The sequence below is a fragment of the Rhinolophus sinicus genome, chromosome 17, assembly GCF_057876585.1.
Source record: "Rhinolophus sinicus isolate RSI-liver-muscle chromosome 17, RSI-T2T, whole genome shotgun sequence".
NCBI classification, from domain to species: domain Eukaryota; kingdom Metazoa; phylum Chordata; class Mammalia; order Chiroptera; family Rhinolophidae; genus Rhinolophus; species Rhinolophus sinicus.
The window spans coordinates 202,330,149-202,350,156 of record NC_142517.1 but is presented as its reverse complement, the minus strand read 5'-3'; the positions used below and the strand labels follow the sequence as shown (position 1 = coordinate 202,350,156).

The following is a 20,008-nucleotide window of genomic DNA, read 5'->3' as shown; positions in this document are numbered from 1 at the left end:
GGGAGGGGAGTTATAGTCCCCCAATTTTTTAGGTTGTCTTGTGATATTTATATTATTTTATTAAATTATAGTTTACTTCTTACGTCGTTAGTTAACTTTCCACAAGTTGATTTCTGATGTCTCTAACCACATAGTTGGATAGTTTCTAAGAAAACAATGTTTACATATTTTCTTTGTATCTCCTTTGCATCACTCTGAGTAGACAGAATTCTGAGCTGGTCCATAAGACTCCTGACGTCTGGGACTCATAAGGTGTATAATCCTCTCTCTTTGAGGGCAGGCTGGACTGTGAATACGTTGGTGTTTCTCCTGTGATTAACTCACAGTACATGGAAAAAGGTGAAGGGACTTTCCAAATATAATCAAGGTTCCTAATCTGTTGACTCTGAGTTCATCAAAAAGGACGTTATTCTGGGTGATTTATTTAAAAGAAGATCCAGGTGTTCTCTGGGGGGAAAGGATCCAAATGAGTCTGTCTCTCCTGCTGTCCTTGAAGCACTAAGCTATCACGTGTTCCACAGTCTGAGGAGCATAAATTCTGCTAAGAACTAGGAGAGCATGGGAAGGCCCCTATGTCTCAGATGAGACCCCAGCCTCCACTGGCACCTGGATTGCAGCCTTGGGTGACACTGAGTAGACTCTAGGTTTACAGAAACCATGAGATAATAATGGGATGGTGTTTTCAGCTATAAAATTTGTGTCAATTTGTTGCACAGCAATTGACCACCTTCCAAATCGATGTCCTGATCACAACACTCAGGAATTTTAGGCTTATTGGTCTCTCATGGAAGAATCCATCTGCACCAACAACATGAACAGAAATCCTCTTACGAATCTAAGACACTGAGTCAAATGAGGTCAAATCCAGCCACTTGATAGAAACATGATGGGGGAGGCCATTAACAAGGCAGGGTCGTTCTTTGGACTAGAATCGACCACCATGGGAAGGCGGGAGAGTTGTGCTGCATGATGATTTGACTTACAAACTGTTTCATTCATGGGCCTCAGGGTATATTTAGAAAAAGATCACACACTGTAGATGTACAACTCCATCTCTGTCTGAGCAGCGCTTGGTTTGACAGATGGCTTTTACACCAGGAAGCCTCGCAGCTTCTGATTCTGTCAACCAGGAAAGAGAAATCCAGGAATGTGGGCCTTCGATACTAATCTCCCACATCTCATCCCATAAAACAAATAAGAACATGCCCTAGAACACTATCCAATGCCAAAACGATGATGATTTTGAGAGCTTGTTTTCCACTTTCTTTTGTTTTATAAGTGTGGTGCTAAATGGGGCTTTGAGCACTTCTTGGGCGCGTACTGTGAAGTGCAAGTGCCACTTGCTTTGTGAAAAACAGCCCTAAGCAGACACGTTGTTGCCGTCATCTCAGTGAGCCGTTCAGAAAGCCTCCCGAATCGCCTATGCTGAGTTCTTTGAAAGAACGAAAACTGTTGGTGGGAAAGGGAGGATGCTCTTAGGAAAAGTTCCAAATAAATTCAGAAAGAGCTAAGCAGATACTCAAGAGGCCTATTATGTCAGCATTTTCTTAGGGTCCATCATGGTCTGGCCTGGCAAGCCTGGAAAGCCAGTGGCACTGACTTAACCACCGTCCGCTACCTGAGAATACAGCCTGGTGCTGAGAAAGGAAGGGCAGCAAGGTTCTGAGTATCTACTCAGCAGGCTCTAAGCTATGTGGTTTCCTCATGTACTTTATATCACGTGTTCTGCCTAACAACTTGGCAGGATAGACTACTTTTCCATTGCTATATTACAAGTTATCACAAACACAGCAGCTTAAACATCAATACCTTTCTATTAGTTCACAGTTCTATAGATTAGAAGTCTAGGCACAGCCAGAATCCAGGAGGCTGAGTTCTCTGCTCAGGGTCCCACAGGTTGAAATCAAGGTGGGTATCCAGGCTGAGTCCTTGTCTGAAGTTCTGGGGGAAATCCATTTCCAAGGTCATTCTTCTTCTTGGCAGATTTCAGTTCCTTGCAGTTACAGGACCGAGGTCTCTGTTTCCTTCTGGCTTTTAGTTGAGATCTTTCTCAATTCTGAGGCCACCCACATTCTTTGCCACATCTCCCTTCATCTTCAAGCCATCAGTTCTATGTCAGTTCCAGGGAATATACAGGGAGTGGGGAATCCTGGGTACCATCTTGGATACGATTCTGCCTACCACATGAGATCAGTACTGCTATTCCCACCATACAAATGAGGAAACTGAGGCTGAGAGAGAGAGTAATACGTGTTGTCAGTGTTGATATGTAACCAAAGTCTGCCTCTAAAACCCCATGATTTCCTAATATGTCATGCTGAGTTATAAAACGAATGACCTTTAAAAAAATTATGATGACCTGATAAGTATCAGAGATCAGGGCTAGTGACTGAGAAAGCAAAATCAATTATATGGCTGCCTCTGTCTGGTGCTGATTTCAGTTCCCAAACTGGAATTCTGACCTGGGAAACTTGTAAGTTCCTCAAGATAATAAGCACATTCAACGCATTTCTCATCCACTGTCTTTCAATGTCCACAGGTTGCTTTTGAAGGTTTCTATTGGCAGAAAATCCAATTCAGGCACCTTTAAATCATGAACTCCAAACAGCAAAAGAGCAACACATATTCTTTGCAGTAAAAACCACATTGAACTACTTCTTCCAAAGCTACACAACTAATTACAGGGAGGGAGCTCTCATGGTTGTCATGCCTGATTTTTCTGGTTTCTAGAAATGATTCCTTTAAATCAGTGCTTGCTCCGTGATGTGTAGAGTAGAAGACAGGCTAAGTCGGGTGTTGTAAGGAATATGAGGCAAAGGACCACTTCTGTTCTGCCCACCCCCAGATACCAAATATAACAAGGCAGTTGCTCAAAGCGTGGATGGCATAAATGGAGGCATGGAAAACAACATGCGTGGAGGCTGCCACTTCCTTGTGTGATAACCTTTAAGCGGAAATGTTGGTTTTGTTTTTAAGGCAGTGGCCTGATGAGCTTAGTCTTCCTCCCTTGGTTCTGGTTCAGATGCATATTTCACATTGCTAAGGCAACCATGTTTTCAAATATCTCTGCAGCTATTCCGATTTCTGATTCACAGATATGACTCTGTGAATGAAGCATCTCTAGGAGGTAAAACTCAGACACCAGGTAAACCATCCCAATTCAAACATATGCCCTCATTGCTTGCTAAGAGACAATCTTGCAACAATATTATAAATTAAGGGATGGAAATGATTTGAAGGGAGAGGTCATAACAAGTGAAAGTTGAAAATACATCTTTTTTAAGATTTCTAAAATGTGGAGGTACTTGACATTTAGTAAAACTGCTTTTTCATTACATTAAATATTTAAAATTATATTAACGTCACAATACTATGAACAGATTTTTATACCCGGGGAATACTTCCCTGTATATTTGGGTCATTGTGTAAAATTGTAAGCCTCTAACATGTAGAACATGTGTGCCTGTGGCCTTTCTTTCCTTCGCCTTTTGTTTTTAATATATGTGCTCCTCCCAAACAAAATGTCATGGTATTCAGGCCTATGATACCAATCACTCTAGGTGGTAATCACACTTGTGTAATAGTGTAAACTTATATTTGTAGAGAAACTGCTTTTGACCACGCTCCATGGTAGACATTACCCCACTGGGTTGTCCTAAGGCTGTGAGGGAGGCAGCACAATCATTGTTCCAGTTCTTTATAATCATTTTAAAGGTAAGGGAACTGTCTCATTGGATCACTTGCCCAAAGCCAATGTTTGCACATTGATTCCAAGTACAGTGTCTTCTGCCTGTGCCACAGAGCCTCTCTAACGATGACACTGAGGAATGGGGAACATGGTTTACCTAAAAAATGGGAACAGTGGATGTGAGGTTGCAGGGTCCCTGCTTTTCTTTGGATCATATATAAGACTCAGCTTGATAGAACGTTCATCCTTCCTAGTTAACTTGCTTTATTTCATCTCATATTTCCTCAAACTAAGCAGGTACCACATGAAGGCAATAGAAAAGGGCAATTATTGCAACTTTATCTCCTGCACTGTATAATTTTTAAAGGGTTTATTGTAGAAGGTTCTATAGAATAGTAAATATATGTTTTTAATGTGGCAGAATTACAATTTTTCAAAACTAAATTATACTTTTCTTGGTATGTAATTTTTTTTTTTTTTTTTTGGGTTGTGTTCATCATTAAGCTTTCTTTCTTTCTTTTTTTTTTTTTTCCCCCTATTCTGAAAAGCTGTTTCACCACAAGTCCAGTTCTTTTTAACTTCTATCCACAGGGAAGTCATAATCCCCTGGTTAAATAGAAGCTGGTTACCATGGAAATAATTCTAAGGCCACTGAATCAATATTTTGATTTTGCTGACATTTAATGTGAAAAGACAGACTAAGATTTTAAAAAGTCATTTTTCATCTTTGTTATAATTTTGATAGCTAGAAAAATTTAAAGAAAACATATGCTCTGTAATGAACTCCAGTTAACTCACGATCATAAAGAACTGAGAATCCATAAAAGAACAATCTACATATTTATATAATTTTGGCTTTGAGTACGCACATATAAATGCATGCATTTGGACTCAAGATTTTTTCCCCATCTCTGAACTGAGCCAGGATTCTCTCCTGTTGTTATAGTAGTTATAAATTGGTAGAAGAGATTTGAACGTATCCAGTTTTGTAATTGCCTTTTGATTAAGTGTTCTGAAGAGGAGGTGAAATCTGCTTTGAGAATCACTCTTCTGTAAAAGTCGACCATTTCTGTACCAGATCCTAACAGTCCATCTGGTCCACTGACCATCCTTAAAGATGGACTACAGCTGAAGGCTCCCCAATCTATCTTCAGAGCTCCCTTGGGAGAGCACTGTTGAAACTGGACCTACTGTATAATAAACCTCACCACCCATCAAGTAGTTTTCCAAGTCTAACTTGAGTCTTTGCTGCTACTGTAATTGTGTCACTGTCTCCTCTTTTATCCTCAGAAGAAATAAAGTTAACAGAGCTGCTGTCTTCTGTTTGCTAACCAGCTATTTGGTAACCTAGATCTTTGGATGATGAAAGGATCGGAATGAATTATAAGCTTCACTACCTCAGGAATTAGTTACCTCAAACATTCCAAATGAATGGGGACAGTTCTATTTTTAAGACAATTGAATCGCCAAGCAAATGTTTCTTCCATGGAAGCAACATCATAGGTTTCTGTTTACATCACTATAAATACCCCAGTTGCCCCTCCCCCAGGGGGCTATTGTGAGGCATCACACATTTGGTAATTATACAGTCTTTGACACGGGTCCAGGAAGGTTTCCAGCGTCATTCCACCGCTTGATAACACACTCCTTACTGGCTGCTTTCCTTGTCTGTTTCATCTCTCCTCTCCTCATCGGATGGCTTTTTATTCCTTTTTATTATTGCATCTTACTAGATTACTTTCAGGCCTTCTTCATTCAGAGACCACTGTTCTAAATTACTAACCTTTAGCAAACAAGGTAATGTAACTGATTATATAGTTTTTCTGGCAGTAAAAACAAGAGAGGGGTGACTTCTGGAAACAGGATTACAGAAAATAAAGAGAAATAAAAGGCATTGTGTATCAGTATCAGAAAAACCTAAGGACAATATTTAAAATGTTCAAAAAGCAGATATCTAGGGCCTTTTAGTGTGTGAATAAGTCAACGAAACACCTAAAATGTTTCTAAAAGCATCAATGTGTTACAAGTTGAAGGACATACTGATGACCTTGAATCATGAGAAGAAATAATCAAATTTCTAATCTACCCTAAGGCAGCAGGAAAAAAAAAAAGCAGTTACATAAATAGATAGACACACATTCATTGCAGTACTATTCATTATAGCAAACCAAACTGGAACAAAATTAAGGGTGCAAGAAGATAATGATTAAGTAAAATATTATGAGGTACACTTCTGTCCTTAAAAATGGTGTTTCTTAGCAAATTAAACACCATGGAAAATAATCACAAGAGAATAAGTGAAAATACAAAACACATGACTCTATGCACTATGATTTCAATTTTGTAAATATGCATACACATACATGTCATTCATATTTGTACTCTCACACACATACACATACCCATGATGCATTTTTGCATACATGTGTAGTAGGAAAACTGAGCATAAGTGGAGATTTATCATGTGGAATGGATGGATTCACATCATCTCCCGGTACTTATCTGTATTGTTCAGTATGCCGAGTATGCTTCAGTATGCTTTTATTTTTTGGCTACGTGGGCACTTGGGCACAAATACAGGAAAGAAAGGAGAGCTGAGAGGAACGGAAGATGTGGGACATGCCTCACAGGCACCACAACTCATGGACTAGGATGAAACTTCTGTGGAAAGATTAGACCAGAAGATCAGGGAGATTTCATGAGGGACTGGGTGACACAGAAACCTGCCCAGGTGAGGAAAGATCCATCTTGCTTCCACTCTCTGCTGCAAACCACTGTGAAACTGTGTACGCTGGGGACCCAGGGAAACCTGCTGTGGAGAATGTCTGGGACAGGCAGGGTGCAGGTGGGAAAGGCCACCCATAACCTGGCACAGCCATGCTCACAGACTGGCACCGGCAGCATGGAGAATCTTAAAGCATTTGCCACAGCTAACATACGAAAATCTAAACAGGCTCGGATCAAGACACACTTGAGACTGCTCTCCCACCAAGGGGCTCTCAGGAAAAACTCAAGAAAGCTGAAAGTTGTTTCTTCAAGTAGGGTCTAAAGAGCTGATGACATTTCAGGTTAACATGACCTAATTTATATTCATAGACTGAGATTGATTTGATCAGTGTATTTCATAGCTGAGGGAAAATATAGTTGCAGGTAGAAATTAGAGACAGAGATTAGAGACCGAAATACATATACACACATACATACATATATGAATATGAATATATAAATATGCACATATGAATATGAATATGTATATATGTAAATACACATATATGTGTATGTATGTGTGCATACATACACATATACATATGTATATGTATACATACATATATATATATATATATATATATGTATATATATATATATATATATATGTGTGTATATACCGTGTTTCCCCGAAAATAAGACCTAGCCAGACAATCATGTCTAATGCGTATTTTGGAGCAAAAATTAAAATAAGATCCAGTCTTATTTTGTTAAAATACAATATAATATAATACCAGGTCTCATATTAATTTTTGCTCCAAAGGATGCATTAGAGCTGATTGTCCAGCTAGGTCTTATTTTCAGGGAAACAGGGTAGATATGCTGGGGATGCCAAAAAAAAAATGTACACACATTTTAAGAGATGCTATCTGTATATTACTTTTCAAAGTTGAAATGACCTTGACAATTTTGATGAATACTGACTAGCTATTTTGTAGAATATAACGATTCGAGTCATTGATATACATTGAGTAAGACAATCTTAATACAGCTTTTTCCTTTCTTAAAACATGTAGACACACTCTATTTGTTTGGCACCCTGTGTGTATATATATTCACTGAAAGGAAGTACACCAAAATGTAAAAAATATGATTAATTGTTTAAATGATTACAATTTTTTCTTCTTTATATTTTCCTATATTACAAGGTTCCTCTAATAATCACATAATACTTTTATAATTATGTAAGTAATACTTATAAAAGCAAGAAAATATAAATTTTAGTTTTCTTTCTAGGCAAAATAATTCCCTAATGATTTGAAGCTTTGAGGGGGTAAGAAAACACATATTATCTTTCTGATGAATTAAATACATGTTCCTGGGTATCTTTTGACCACACCCCAATAACTAGCCTTCACTTCAGCTAGATTCCTCCATTCCTCTTTCCTGGGGCCTCAGAGAGACAGACGCAGGGTTATGTGACCCAGGGAGGAAGGCAGATGCTTGCTAACCACGTGTTGACTGCAGTGTTTTTTCTAGACAAAGTGGGCATGGGGTGTTTTACCTTCGGTCCGCTCGGGGGCTTTCCCGCTCTTACTGGTGGTGGCCGTGCTGTTGACGGTCTCCGACGACGTGCTCAGCTTGGTGCTAGGGTCCCGCTTGGGCTTGGGGGGTGGTTGTCTCCGGGAGCCACAGCTGCTGTCATCATCTGTGCCCCCAACCGAGTGCAGAGACTGTGACCTCACGGAAAAGCCACTGGAACAAGGATGAGGAAGTCTGTCCTGAGGAGCCGGCATGGTCATGAATCCCATGCGGAAATGTTTGCCCACGTAACTTCCTTCGTGGCCTCGCCCTACTTCTGCACCTATGCTGTAAAAGAAAGCAGACCGAAATCCATGGAGATCAATTGAGCCAGGATATGCAAGGCCATGGATACAAGCATATTTATAATAGGTGATAGTTCCAATTTTAACTTCAGACTGGTGAAGAAACATTTCCATTAGCGTGAAAACACTCTATACTTTTGCACTAAATATCTCAGCAGATAGAACCTGACTATAATCAGGAATCCTAACAAACACTTAGTCCCAGATATCTAAGTATCCTGGAGCCCAGATGCTCTCCAACCAATATTCCAAATCAAAAAGATACAGCACAGCACAGTTGCTCTTCAATCACTTTCCTTTACTTTGAGGTAAATCTTAAGAAGTGGCTTCAAAACTAAACAAGAATTCCATGACAATGAGCCATAGACTGCCTTCGGGCACATGACTGAGGCCAAGTGGGCAGCACTTGAGACTCTCCTTCCCCAGTTGTCAAAATCATCCCCACTTTTACTTGGTTTACATAGTGAGAAAAACAAAACAAACAACAACAACAACAACAACAAAAGGAGGTACTGTTACCAAATACAAGGGGAAAGAGACAGAGGAAGGGAGGAGAAAGTAAAGAAAGGCAGAAGAGGAGGAAAGGGAGGGAGGGGAGGGAGGGAGGGGAGGGAGGGAGGGAGGGAGAAAAGGAGGAAAGGGAGGGAGAGGAGGAAAGGAGGGAGGGAGGGAGGGAGGGAGGGAGGGAGGGAGGGAGGGAGGGAAGGAGGAAGGAAGGAAGGAAAGAGGAAGGAAAACAAGAAGGAAGGAAAGAAGGAAGGGAGGGAAAATGCTTGTTTAAATCAGTGAAGGAATTGTCAGCCCTTTTTCAATATTCCAGAATCCTTCATTTATACCAGAAACTTAGTTCTACTAATAAGCTAGCCTCACAGAATAGAAGATTGACATCTGATAAAGAGGTGGAGCTAAAATATCATCTGATTGTAGGATAGTTCTAAAGACCTCATAAATATTCAGAGCATACAAAGTTCCCAAATCTAAGGTTCTTAAATTTTACATAGGAAAGTTTGAACAAAAATGTAAAAACATAAGAAATCTCTCTCAGTTTGAAGCTCAACTAATCATATAGGAAATGACTCGTAGGCCCTTCTCTCTGCCACTAAGTAAAGTTACTGTTTTATGAAGAAAATTGACATGAACGTCAATGTGAATTTTTAAAAGAGACAATTTTCTAGAGTTTAGCTCTTGTCTCCATTTATGTCTACCCATCAATTAAGGAAACGGAAAAAGAGACAGTATTAGAAATATGTGACTGATTTTCTTAGACATATAAAAATGGTAAAAAGTATCTTGTAGTATATGAATTTTGGAAACCTATTGAGTCTACCTGTCCAGATATAAGTTTACTTAGACCTTTTTTTTTTTTGTTATTAACTTTCATTTTATCTGACTGCCTTCATAACTTGCCGGAATTCAAGGTAAGATTTTGCATTTCTCTTTACTATATTTTCATGTCATTATTATGTGTGTCATGAATTTATTATTTATGTAGGAACAATAACTGAAAATGAGGTTTCTTTCCCCCCTCTTCAACTGAGGACTTCTGACAATTATATGACCATTGTGGACTGAGCCAGCAAAGATTCAAAAAGAACATGAGATTGATTCCGGTATGCAATTCCAACGACAACTTGCCCCTTAATTAAAAATATGTTTTATGTCAAATTCATTTTTTTCTGAATACTTTGAGTCAATACTCCAACACTACATATACCATCATTGCAAAACAAAATAAAGGTGGCTGGAAGCTCCATACACTAATTAGAGCAATGGATATCCAGAAGCTTGAATGAAATGAAGGGACAGCTGAGTGGAGGTTTTCACATCATAGTGGTAAGCATCCTGTCTGTGAGGTGTTTTCGTGATTTTTTGTGCTTTCAAGAGCATCCATCCAAACAAACAGACAAACAAACTAGAAGCTCACTCAAATGAAATGATTTGTGCAAAATCAAGAATTTAAGGGAGAATAGAGGTGCATGAGTGGGGGATGGGTGTGGTGGAATGGGAAGGTTTCTCTTTGATTTGTAATGATTGCGGCCTTTACCTTCCTCACAGAAGACATTTGATTTCATCTAACTTTGATGTCAATCATTTTGCATCCTCATGTCGTTTCCTTATTCCTGTTGCCATATCACTGAGCAAAAGGTGCTTTAAAGATTTACTTCGACAGCCCTCTCATTCCCAGTAACATAGTCACATGGGAGGATTAACGCATGTGTTAATGCACACAGGGATTTATGAGACAGTGACTAGGAATAATTGCATCAGCAATTTCTGTTACTTTTGACCTAAATAGGGCCTGCACCTTTTCCCTAACAGATAATTAGTTTTGCAGTTTCACTTCCAAATTACATTGTTTCAGCATAAAACAATTTCATCTAACCCTCTATGCTTTTGTTCATATATGTACGTGTACACACACACACACACACACACACACACACACACACACACTAGCACACTAACACTTCTTCCATAGAGTAATTCAGTGTAAGCTTCAAACTATAGCGGGTCTCGGGTACAAGTGTAATTTGACCAGACTGTAAATGTAGGATGAATAAATGGGGTAAGACATTGGTTTCAAAAACCATTGTCCAAGGCAAGGCTAAGGGTAAGCAATCAAGATTATGGTACATCTAGATTCAAGTGACCAGTAAAGACAATTAGTCTAAAGCAAACTGAAGATTGTGGAGCGTAACATACAACCGATTCCTGAATGTACTATAGGCACACACGGAGTTTTTAAAATGTGCAGACTCCTGGACCCATACTAAGAGCAAGTACTGAATTGTAGCAGTTGAATCAGAATCTCTGATTCTGTAGACAATGAGTGTGTTTTTAAAAATTATATCCAGCTGTTTCTGATATCTCCAATCCAGAGACCCCGAGAACCATTAGGAAGAAAAGTTAGAGCCATTAGTGAGCAGATATCTGTTAGGCAGAAACACCGAAGGAGACACAAACATCAGAAAGTGGCACAAAGAAGACGTGCCAAAGACCAGGCAAAGTATCGCAGAAGAGAAGAGAGGCAATGTATTAGCGCGCGTTAGGTTACGCTGCAGTAACAAGCAGTCACCAGTTCTTACAGATCTACAACAACAGAGGTTTAATTCTTGCTGGTATTAATTGGGTTGGCTGTGCATCAGCTGCAGCTCTGCTCCACATGTTTTCTTTATTCTAGGATCTAGTCCCTACTGAGATATGTTCTCATAGCAGAGTGAGAAAAAGACTCACTGAACTGCCCAGTATCTCTCAAAGTTTTTGCTTAGATGTGGCACAGAATGTTTCACTCACATTCCACTGGCTAAAACCAGTCTTATGGCCAAGAGTGATATTGATGGGGTGGGGATAAATTCTCCTCCAACAGAAAACCACAGCAACTTACACGGCAATATGTGGGGATGAATAATCCTCTTACAGGCAGGGGACCAAATATTAGTACAGAAGCTGTGGTATATGCCATTGAGGTCTCCCTTTAAAAGAGAAGTTGCCATGAGGAATGCAGTTAGCTGGCAACCAATGATCGAGTGGGGAAATTTGTACTTCTTATCCCCATAAGTCTTAGCTCTACAGGGTTAGAGGCCCTTGTCCACAAATGGGTCACACTTTTTCTAGAAGACACAGCAAGGGTCCCATTGAACAACAAGCTATAGCTGCTTGCTGGGCAATATGAACTCCTTTCATTTAGTGGCCAGCGGGCGACAAGATGAATCTCTATTGTAGAAGAGATCATTGACCCCAATCAGCAGGAGGAAACAGGGCTGCTGTCACACAGTAGGGCAGAGATAAATATGTGTGGAACCCATTTTGATACTCTCTTGCCCAATTGTGACTTTGAAAGGTCCCATGCAGCAACCTTGGCCTGAGAAGCTTTTGTTACTAGGGGTTCCAAACTCTTATGAAAGAGGAATTAGTCTAAGCCACTGAGACCAGCAGAGGTTCAGGTGGGAATGAGGTGACTGTAGAACAAATAATGAAGGGAGATACTAAGTATCAACCACAGCCCCCATAGAAACTGCAGTGATGAGGGCTATAGTTTATCACACTAACTGTTCCCTTGTAAGGTTCCCCTCAGGAAGAGTCTCTAAGGAACTATGAAAGAGTTGTTTCCCAAACTTGTAAGAGAAGAGCATCTGCTGAGCTTAAAAGGTGAATTGTGGCAGCCATCAAAGTATGGGGCTCAGAGCTCCAGCAGGAGAGAAACATCTCTAAGGATAGAAATTAGCTGACAGCCACCAGCTAGAGTCTTCAAATCGGGGGCAGCATTTTGGTCAAGGCACTCTGCCCTGGGGAAGCTTCTAGCCAACAGCTGAGTATGTTGAGGATGGGACCTGGTTATTTCTGCCCATTGTGGGAGTCCTTTAGGGGCGACCTTTGAGTCTGAGTTCCCCTATCGGGCTGGCTGAGACTTTCCCATAGCTATACCACAGTCAGCTCTGAGGCTCTTTTTCATCCATTTTTCCTTTCCCCTCTCCTTTCACAGCTGTCAAGGCTGCATCTTGGCTTCAGGCTTTTCCTGCCCCCTTGCTGTCCCAGACATCCTCCTCAATAGATCTCTCACACTTTTAACTCCATGTAGCTTGGTGTCTGCTTTCTAGAGAGCATGAATCGACATACTTGGGAACAATCACACAATCTATGGTGTTTAGAAACCAAGGAAGAGGGAAGAAAAAGCCTAAAAACAAAGAGACCCCAGAAAGAAGAAATGCCTGTGAAAATAGGACATTCTCTTGCTTCAAGCTGAGCATTTAAATGGTGGTTAGGGAGGGAGGAATGAACTCCACTGTAGGAATACTTGGCTTGAAATGAAAGTTATGTGGGCTGAAGAAAGCAGAGTCTTTTTGCAAGAAGACTCTAACACTCAAGATAGATTAAGCCTGACACATCTCATGTTATAAAAATAAAAATAAGTTATATAATTCTGAATTTAAACAAGTACTTTTTTCTCAGAATATGTAGGCAATGTTGTGAGAGCTTGTTGTGTTGGTTAGTTTTTCTAGCATAAAACATGCAAAAAAATAATAATAATATATTGCTTAAATCAGGAAGGTTGTTTTCCCAGAAGTAATTGATAAAATATTTGTAAAGTTCTCCCCCAAACAATGTTAAGACCTGGGCAATTTTACTCTGGAATCACTGAGCTGTGGGCTGCATCCCAGTACCATCATTTATCAGCCGTACAACATTCACTGTTGAGCCCTAAGATCACGTCCTTAGCTGTTATATAGTGGTACTGTCCTCATGGAATTGTTATCAAGTTTACCTGATATGCTACATATAAAGCACTTAGCACAGAGTCTAACATATAATAATCAGTCAAAGTTTTAACTTCAAAATTCTTACTTTTAAATCCTTTCCTCCTGAATGTTCTTTATGGACTCACCATTTGCATTCTACAGCTATGTCTCTGAAGAGTGGTATGTGTATGTACCATGCAACCTCAAAACCCCCCACACAGCATCAAAACAAAATCGTACATTTAAATCAAAGTATTGAGATAATCTAGGCAAATATAGTCCTCATGCTCTAAACTTGCAACTCATTTCAGTTTTTCCAAGCATCTGTTGATCAGGACTGACAAGGAAAGCTACAAAACAAGAACTTCAAAACTGCTTCGCCATTGCTATTCAACAGAGATTGTTATTTGTCTTACGGTCTGCTTGAAAAACCATCAGCATTAATGCTGTGTGCCTCTTCCTGAGAACTATTTCCTTTTGGAGATGAAAATACAACCCCTGAGAAGGGAGAGCTACCAAGGTGAGATGTCATCGCTAAGAGTGACAAGGTTGTAACTTCTGTGTGTGATTTTGAAGCAAACATGCCAATATTTCATAGCAGAGTCTTCCTTGAGGACCACTGGAAAAAACAGACTCTCATTCCATAGATATATCCTCTTTCAAGCATATCCACTAGGAAATTGGAATATAAACTGAAGGATTACCTAGAAGTTTGCTAGCTTGGATGTTTTCTTTTTCTGGATCAATTCTGTGAAGCTGAGTTCAAAAATCTATCTGTGACATTGATGTGTAATGCAGTATTTCTACTTTGGCGAACTTCTGAACCACTTGTGATTGTTTTTACTGTTGGTTTTTCAAGAAAATGTATAGATCTGGTATTAGGGAAAGGGCACCTTTAACCATAAAGTAAATGAGGAAAATCTGAAAGTAAAATGGAGGCTGTAGCTGTAAAGGAGATAATGAAATTTGCCAGTGGGTGAGTTGACCACTGTCATCTGCTAACTATTCAAATCTTTCATGTCAGGCATTTTACTCTGAATGAATAAAGGAAATCAATATTTAGACTTTATTCATTAAAATTATGACTTTCAAATTTTATTTTGACACTGCTTCCCTCTTGCCTGATCTTTAGATACGCGAGGCCAAACGCCAATGACTCTGTCCTGCCCAGAGAGTCCCCTCCGGCCCAGCCCACCAGAGGGACTCCTGTTCCAAACATGCTCCCTTTCTCCCTCAACAGTGGCCTCTTCCAGGTATCATTTCTGGCGAAGGCAATCTAGCCCTTGAAAAATTACACATGATAGGAGCCAAGAAATCAAGGTGTTATGCCTTTTCCTATTTTGACAGGCAATATACTTCAACCCAAAGTCAGACTTTAAGAGTTATAATTGATTACATCTGCCACATTGTTTTGGCCGATGGAACTCATCCTGCACGTCATCGTCTCTACACTCATTTCAGCCCCACTGGGGCCTTAATGAGTACAAGTGGCTGTTCACATCCGCTCACCTTCAGTTTTGTGAGGGCAGATGTCCTGGCTTCTTGCTCACCACGACAGTCACTAGCACATTGTGTGTGCTCAAACATGCTTGTTTCATGAAGGCAAAATAAAGAAAGGATGACCACTTTGGTGATAGAGAGAGGGCTTAGTTAGGGAATCTGTGACATTAGTCATGTGTGATTCCCACGGATTCATTCTTCCTACCCTGGGTAATGGAAATTGCTGTGTAGAGACCAACCTCCTTCCTCTCAGTCCAGAGCATTACTCAGACTCAACCAATCAACCATTAGACACGTGGCCACCATGACCATTGCAGGGACCAGCAAATGCCTCAAGTAAGTCCAACCAGAGTAAGTGCTGGACACTGTGTGGAAGCCCATACCCTCCATCCCTCTTGCCACCCTGCAGGAAGATTGGTGGGACCAGGTCTGTGTGGCATTGCAGAAGACCTGGATCTAGTTATGCCAGTAGCTAAGTCTATCCTAGGACCCTGCAGTTATGTCAACTACTATATTCCATGTTGTTGAAGCCAAATATATTGGGTTTTCTGACACTTGCTGGAAAAAGTCCTGTGAACTAGGGTAATGCACTAGGTACTAAATAAACATCATTGGCTGACTTGTGTCAGAAAGTGCAGGAAAGGATTAGAAATGGTACAGAGCAGGAAACAAATACAACAAACTAATTATTGCTTTGAGAAGGACCTTCCTATTTAACATTATAAATAAAAATAATTAACTGCTTTGTATGCTTGTCCCATATATATATTTTTTTTAAATCATGCAGTATACTTTGATGTGGAAACTTGGCTCCAGTCAAATTAAACTGTGTTCATATTTTCTTCCAAATTGTTCACTCACCATTACCTTTAATGGCTTCCCCGGGCCCCAATTGCTCATTCACAGCCATAATCTGTGAATTTCTTTGCCGTAGGCTCAAACATTCATTTTCACCACTTCATATCCTCAATAATATCTATTTTCTACTTTTGTGCTCCTAATATCTTGACTCTCCTAGGTTTTTGTTTTTTGTCTTTTAGACATGAATTTCCTGTGTCCAGCTGTTTATTGATGTTTCTTGCATCTTAAGGTCAAGTGTTAAAAGGGGAGTCTTTATACACCTTTTTAATAAATGCTGTAGTTTACTACTGTAGAAATAGAAAACAAAAAACAAAGCCACAGAATTTTAGAAAGCTGTGCCAAAGGGAGGGACCCAGTTTTCATTTGCTCTAGATATTATACTTAAAATTTATATTCTTAAGCATTAAATACATTATTTCTTCTTGCTTATATTTCAACTCTGTCCCCAAATTTTGTATGTATCTCAGAAACAATATGAGATATGTAATCAACCATTGACTAGCAACTTAAATTTAGGTAGGAGGCACATACTTTCTGAGCCACAGTTACCTTTATAATGAGGGGAAATACTTCTCAGATTGTTATAAGAAATTAAAATAAGACACAAAATTTCAAAAGCACCTAGTAAAGTGGCCAGTAGAAGTAAAAGCTAGACAAAAATAATTTATCTTCCCTACCTTCCTGCTTTGCCAGGAAACTCTCTGTCAATTTTCAACTTTCTCTTCCCCACTACAAAGTAGGCATTTTAATGTTTCCACCCTATGGTATTGTAAAGCAGAATATTCTAACAATGTACATGCATTTTGCTTATTTCTGTAAGAGGACTTTGACAGTAATTACCAGGCAATATACTTCCAAATCCAAATTGGGGGAGGGGGGGTTATTTTCCTGGAAAGTTAAGGAAAAGGAGCAAAACTAAATAATTTGTTTTTTTCTTCCATAATTGTTAGGTATAGTATAGAGTTAGTCAAATCAATTGAATAAACTTTATGGTTATTTCTGACAATACCCCATGATAATTCAAAATTTGTATGAACGTTAGGGCTCAGGGTAACCATGACTAAGGAGTTTTGCTTCAAAAACAAATGTGCAATTATTCATCACAAAATGCTTATCTCTGAGAGATTAAGGTGGATATTACTCCCCATTAATTTGATGCTTAGTCATAACAATAAAGCGGGGGAGGGGAGTTAGAATGGGGAGTTGAGAGATTTTATTTTTTAACCTTTGTCAAAATTCTTTTTATTCACTTCTGTAGTTCTAAAGAGGCAGGACTGAAACATACTACTTGTTAAAGCCAGAATACATTCTATGGAACATTTTTAAGAGACTTATTTTTACTTGAAACATGACAAGTGCATTTAAGATTAACATATGTTATTATCTATGGTACTTTGGAATCTAAAATTAAAATATTCCTTATTCTATACATAAATAAAACATTTCTACTCCTTAAAGTGTCATGGCTTGAAGAAGAGAGGGTACATGGAAAGTTCAAATCAAGTCATGATATTCAGATTCCACTTAGGATATAGTTTACAGAAGTTCACATCGTGGGAGATCTTTTCCAAAAACTCAACCGAAGAAGGGGAGGCTCAGGAAAATATACTTTATTTGTGTCTTCAAAACTGACATAAGCTTTGAATATGGTTTGAGAAGATGCCAAGTTTTTACAAATGAGTTTAGCTAACCATATGTGGCTCCTTTTTTCCACTTAGAAGTCGAAGCTAGAAATACAGAATGTTAACATATAATGACTTTGAACTTCCTGAGCAGAAGGGGCTAACAATACCAGTTTAAAGTATAGGAATGGGTTTGACTTTCTAAAGGTATAATTTTTATGGCGGAAGAAACAACTTGCTGTCAAGGCATTTAATTTATTTACTCCCTATTTATTCACAGATATCTGAGTATCTACTCTTTGTCAGTTAGTGACCAAGACACAGTGGGCAGTGTCCTCAGGTGATCACAGGCTATTGAACTAGCGTGACTTCTGCGCCCTGTGGCCAGAGGTTCACTCAGAGGAAGTCTCCAGCAGGTGCAGTGGGGCCTTAACCAGGGTGAGGGTCTGGGAAGTCCCGTGGGAGGAAGTGGCTTTTCAGCTGATGCAGAGCATGAGTAAGACTTAATCAGATAAGGGAGAGAAGTGAAGAGAATTTGTTACTGACAGTTGAGATCTAGAGAAACTGAGAAATTATAGGGAGGTATTTGGGCGGAATTTGATGGGATCTTGTTTGTCTTGGATTTCCAATGTCTTGGATTAAACAATCTTTAGCTCAAAGAGGGTACCTGATAAGTATTTATTAATTCAATGAATGGAGAAATGTATGATTGAAAGTAGTTCAGAAATAACTCCCAGGTTTCTTAAGCACCAGATGAACAATTGTGATCGTTAATAATATTCTGTTCCATTTCCCCTTTTCCTTCATTTGCCGTTTTCTTAATTTATGATGACGGAGAAAGGAAAATTCGGTGAATACTCATACACTCTTAATTCTCATCCTTGTTATAAGAATCTGAATGCAGAGATCAGCTTATTCCCTCCTCTCCTTCTCCACTGGCCGGCTTTGGTTTCGGTGCTCATTATTTCTTGGCTAAATTAATGCAATTGCCTCTTAGCTGATATTTTCCTACAGTGCTGCCAGATTTATCCTTGTAAATGCAGATTTGCTCATGTCACTCGCTAAATTAAAACCCTTGGAAAGCTTTTCCATTTTTTCAGGCTAAAAACCCAAACTTATGTGACATACAAGGTTTTTAAAGATTTGAATCTTATACCAAGTCTCATCTATAACATGTTCCCTCTTTGACCTTTAGATCCCTCTATTCTAACACATTCCCATCTTAACTTTGTTCCAGAATGTTGATTCTAAAGTCAAGTCCAAGACTGACCAGATGCCAAGTGCGGCCATGAGTCTTGAGGATATAGACAGGATGAGTCACGACCTCAGCCAGTAGTCATGCTGTTCTCTCTGCCTGAACTAAATCATTCCTTTAGCTAAGTCATATTTTAGGACCTAATTCAGATGTGCTTTTCTTGAGGAACATTTCCATGAGCAGCCAGGCTTTCTCAGTGTTGAACCCAGTGCCCCACCTCTAGGCTGTTGTAAGGCTCTGTGCTTCTTCATATTAAAACACCTCCTTTAGGGAACGCTGCAGCTGTCATCTGTGAGTTGGTCTCCTCTACTGGTCAGATCCCAGAAATACTTTGCAGTTTAAAGAGTTATGGTGGTGAAAAAAATACACTAAAGAAAGATCAGGAAATTCTACGCATGCATTCATAGAATCATTGTAAAAAAAATGAGCTATCAATTTAAAAAAAATACACTGCAATTTTATCTTCTATGTCAAGCCAGAATCATCCAAGGTCTTTCTAAATAATATATTTGAATTATATGAATGCAACTTAAGGTTACCCTCCTTAAAAGTTAAGATAATTCTATACTTACAAATGTACACACATCAAAATCAGTGTTTCAAAGCTTTAAGACTCATCAGTTTTGGTAAACCCAAGTCCTTCAGTAGAGCACATGAAGGTCTTTTTCACTGAGAAGATTGTTGTCCTCTAAGGAGATGTCCCTTTGTCCCTTTCTCCTCTCCAGCTCTGAATATTTACATATCATTATCTACCTACTCTTTCTCTGGTTTTCTGATTTGATCTCCGTCACCCTGATTTTCTGACATACGTTAATTCTTCCTCTTTATTGGCTTATTCTCATCAGCAGCCTCAAACACTGCAAACCATTCCACGACCCCCTTTCTTCAGAAACACTTTTTCTCAAATACTTGTGAGCTCCTACCCTATTCCTCTCATTCTTCATCTCTTCCTTCTTTTCACTCTCCTTCCCTTCCTTCGTCCCTTTTATTCTTCTTTCCTTCCTTCCTTCTCCCTCATTCACTTATTAAATCATTCATCTTTAATTCACAAATACTTATTCAGCATATATTTTGTGCCTAAAGCTCTTTGAGGTGAACTTTTAAACCAGGTGTGAAAGCCTGGTCTTCTTGTGACTGGTCCACAAATCACACCCTCTCTGTATCTGTTGTTTCTGACTTCTACCATCAAGATGTCTACTAAAATGGTCCTGTTAAAAGTCACTTTTCCTTGCTAATTCCATAATCTAGGAGAA

At 39.3% G+C, this 20,008-nt stretch overlaps 1 protein-coding gene across 2 annotated transcripts in view; it reads right to left on the bottom strand.

Moving 5' to 3' along the window:
- Positions 1-20,008, bottom strand: part of NYAP2 (neuronal tyrosine-phosphorylated phosphoinositide-3-kinase adaptor 2) — a 240,254-nt gene that overhangs the window by 129,960 nt on the left and 90,286 nt on the right. For both annotated transcript variants that reach the window (XM_019736641.3, XM_088793756.1), the window contains exon 3: positions 7,959-8,263. In XM_019736641.3, coding sequence (XP_019592200.2) covers positions 7,959-8,263 — 305 coding nt within the window. The remainder of the gene's footprint in view (positions 1-7,958; positions 8,264-20,008) is intronic.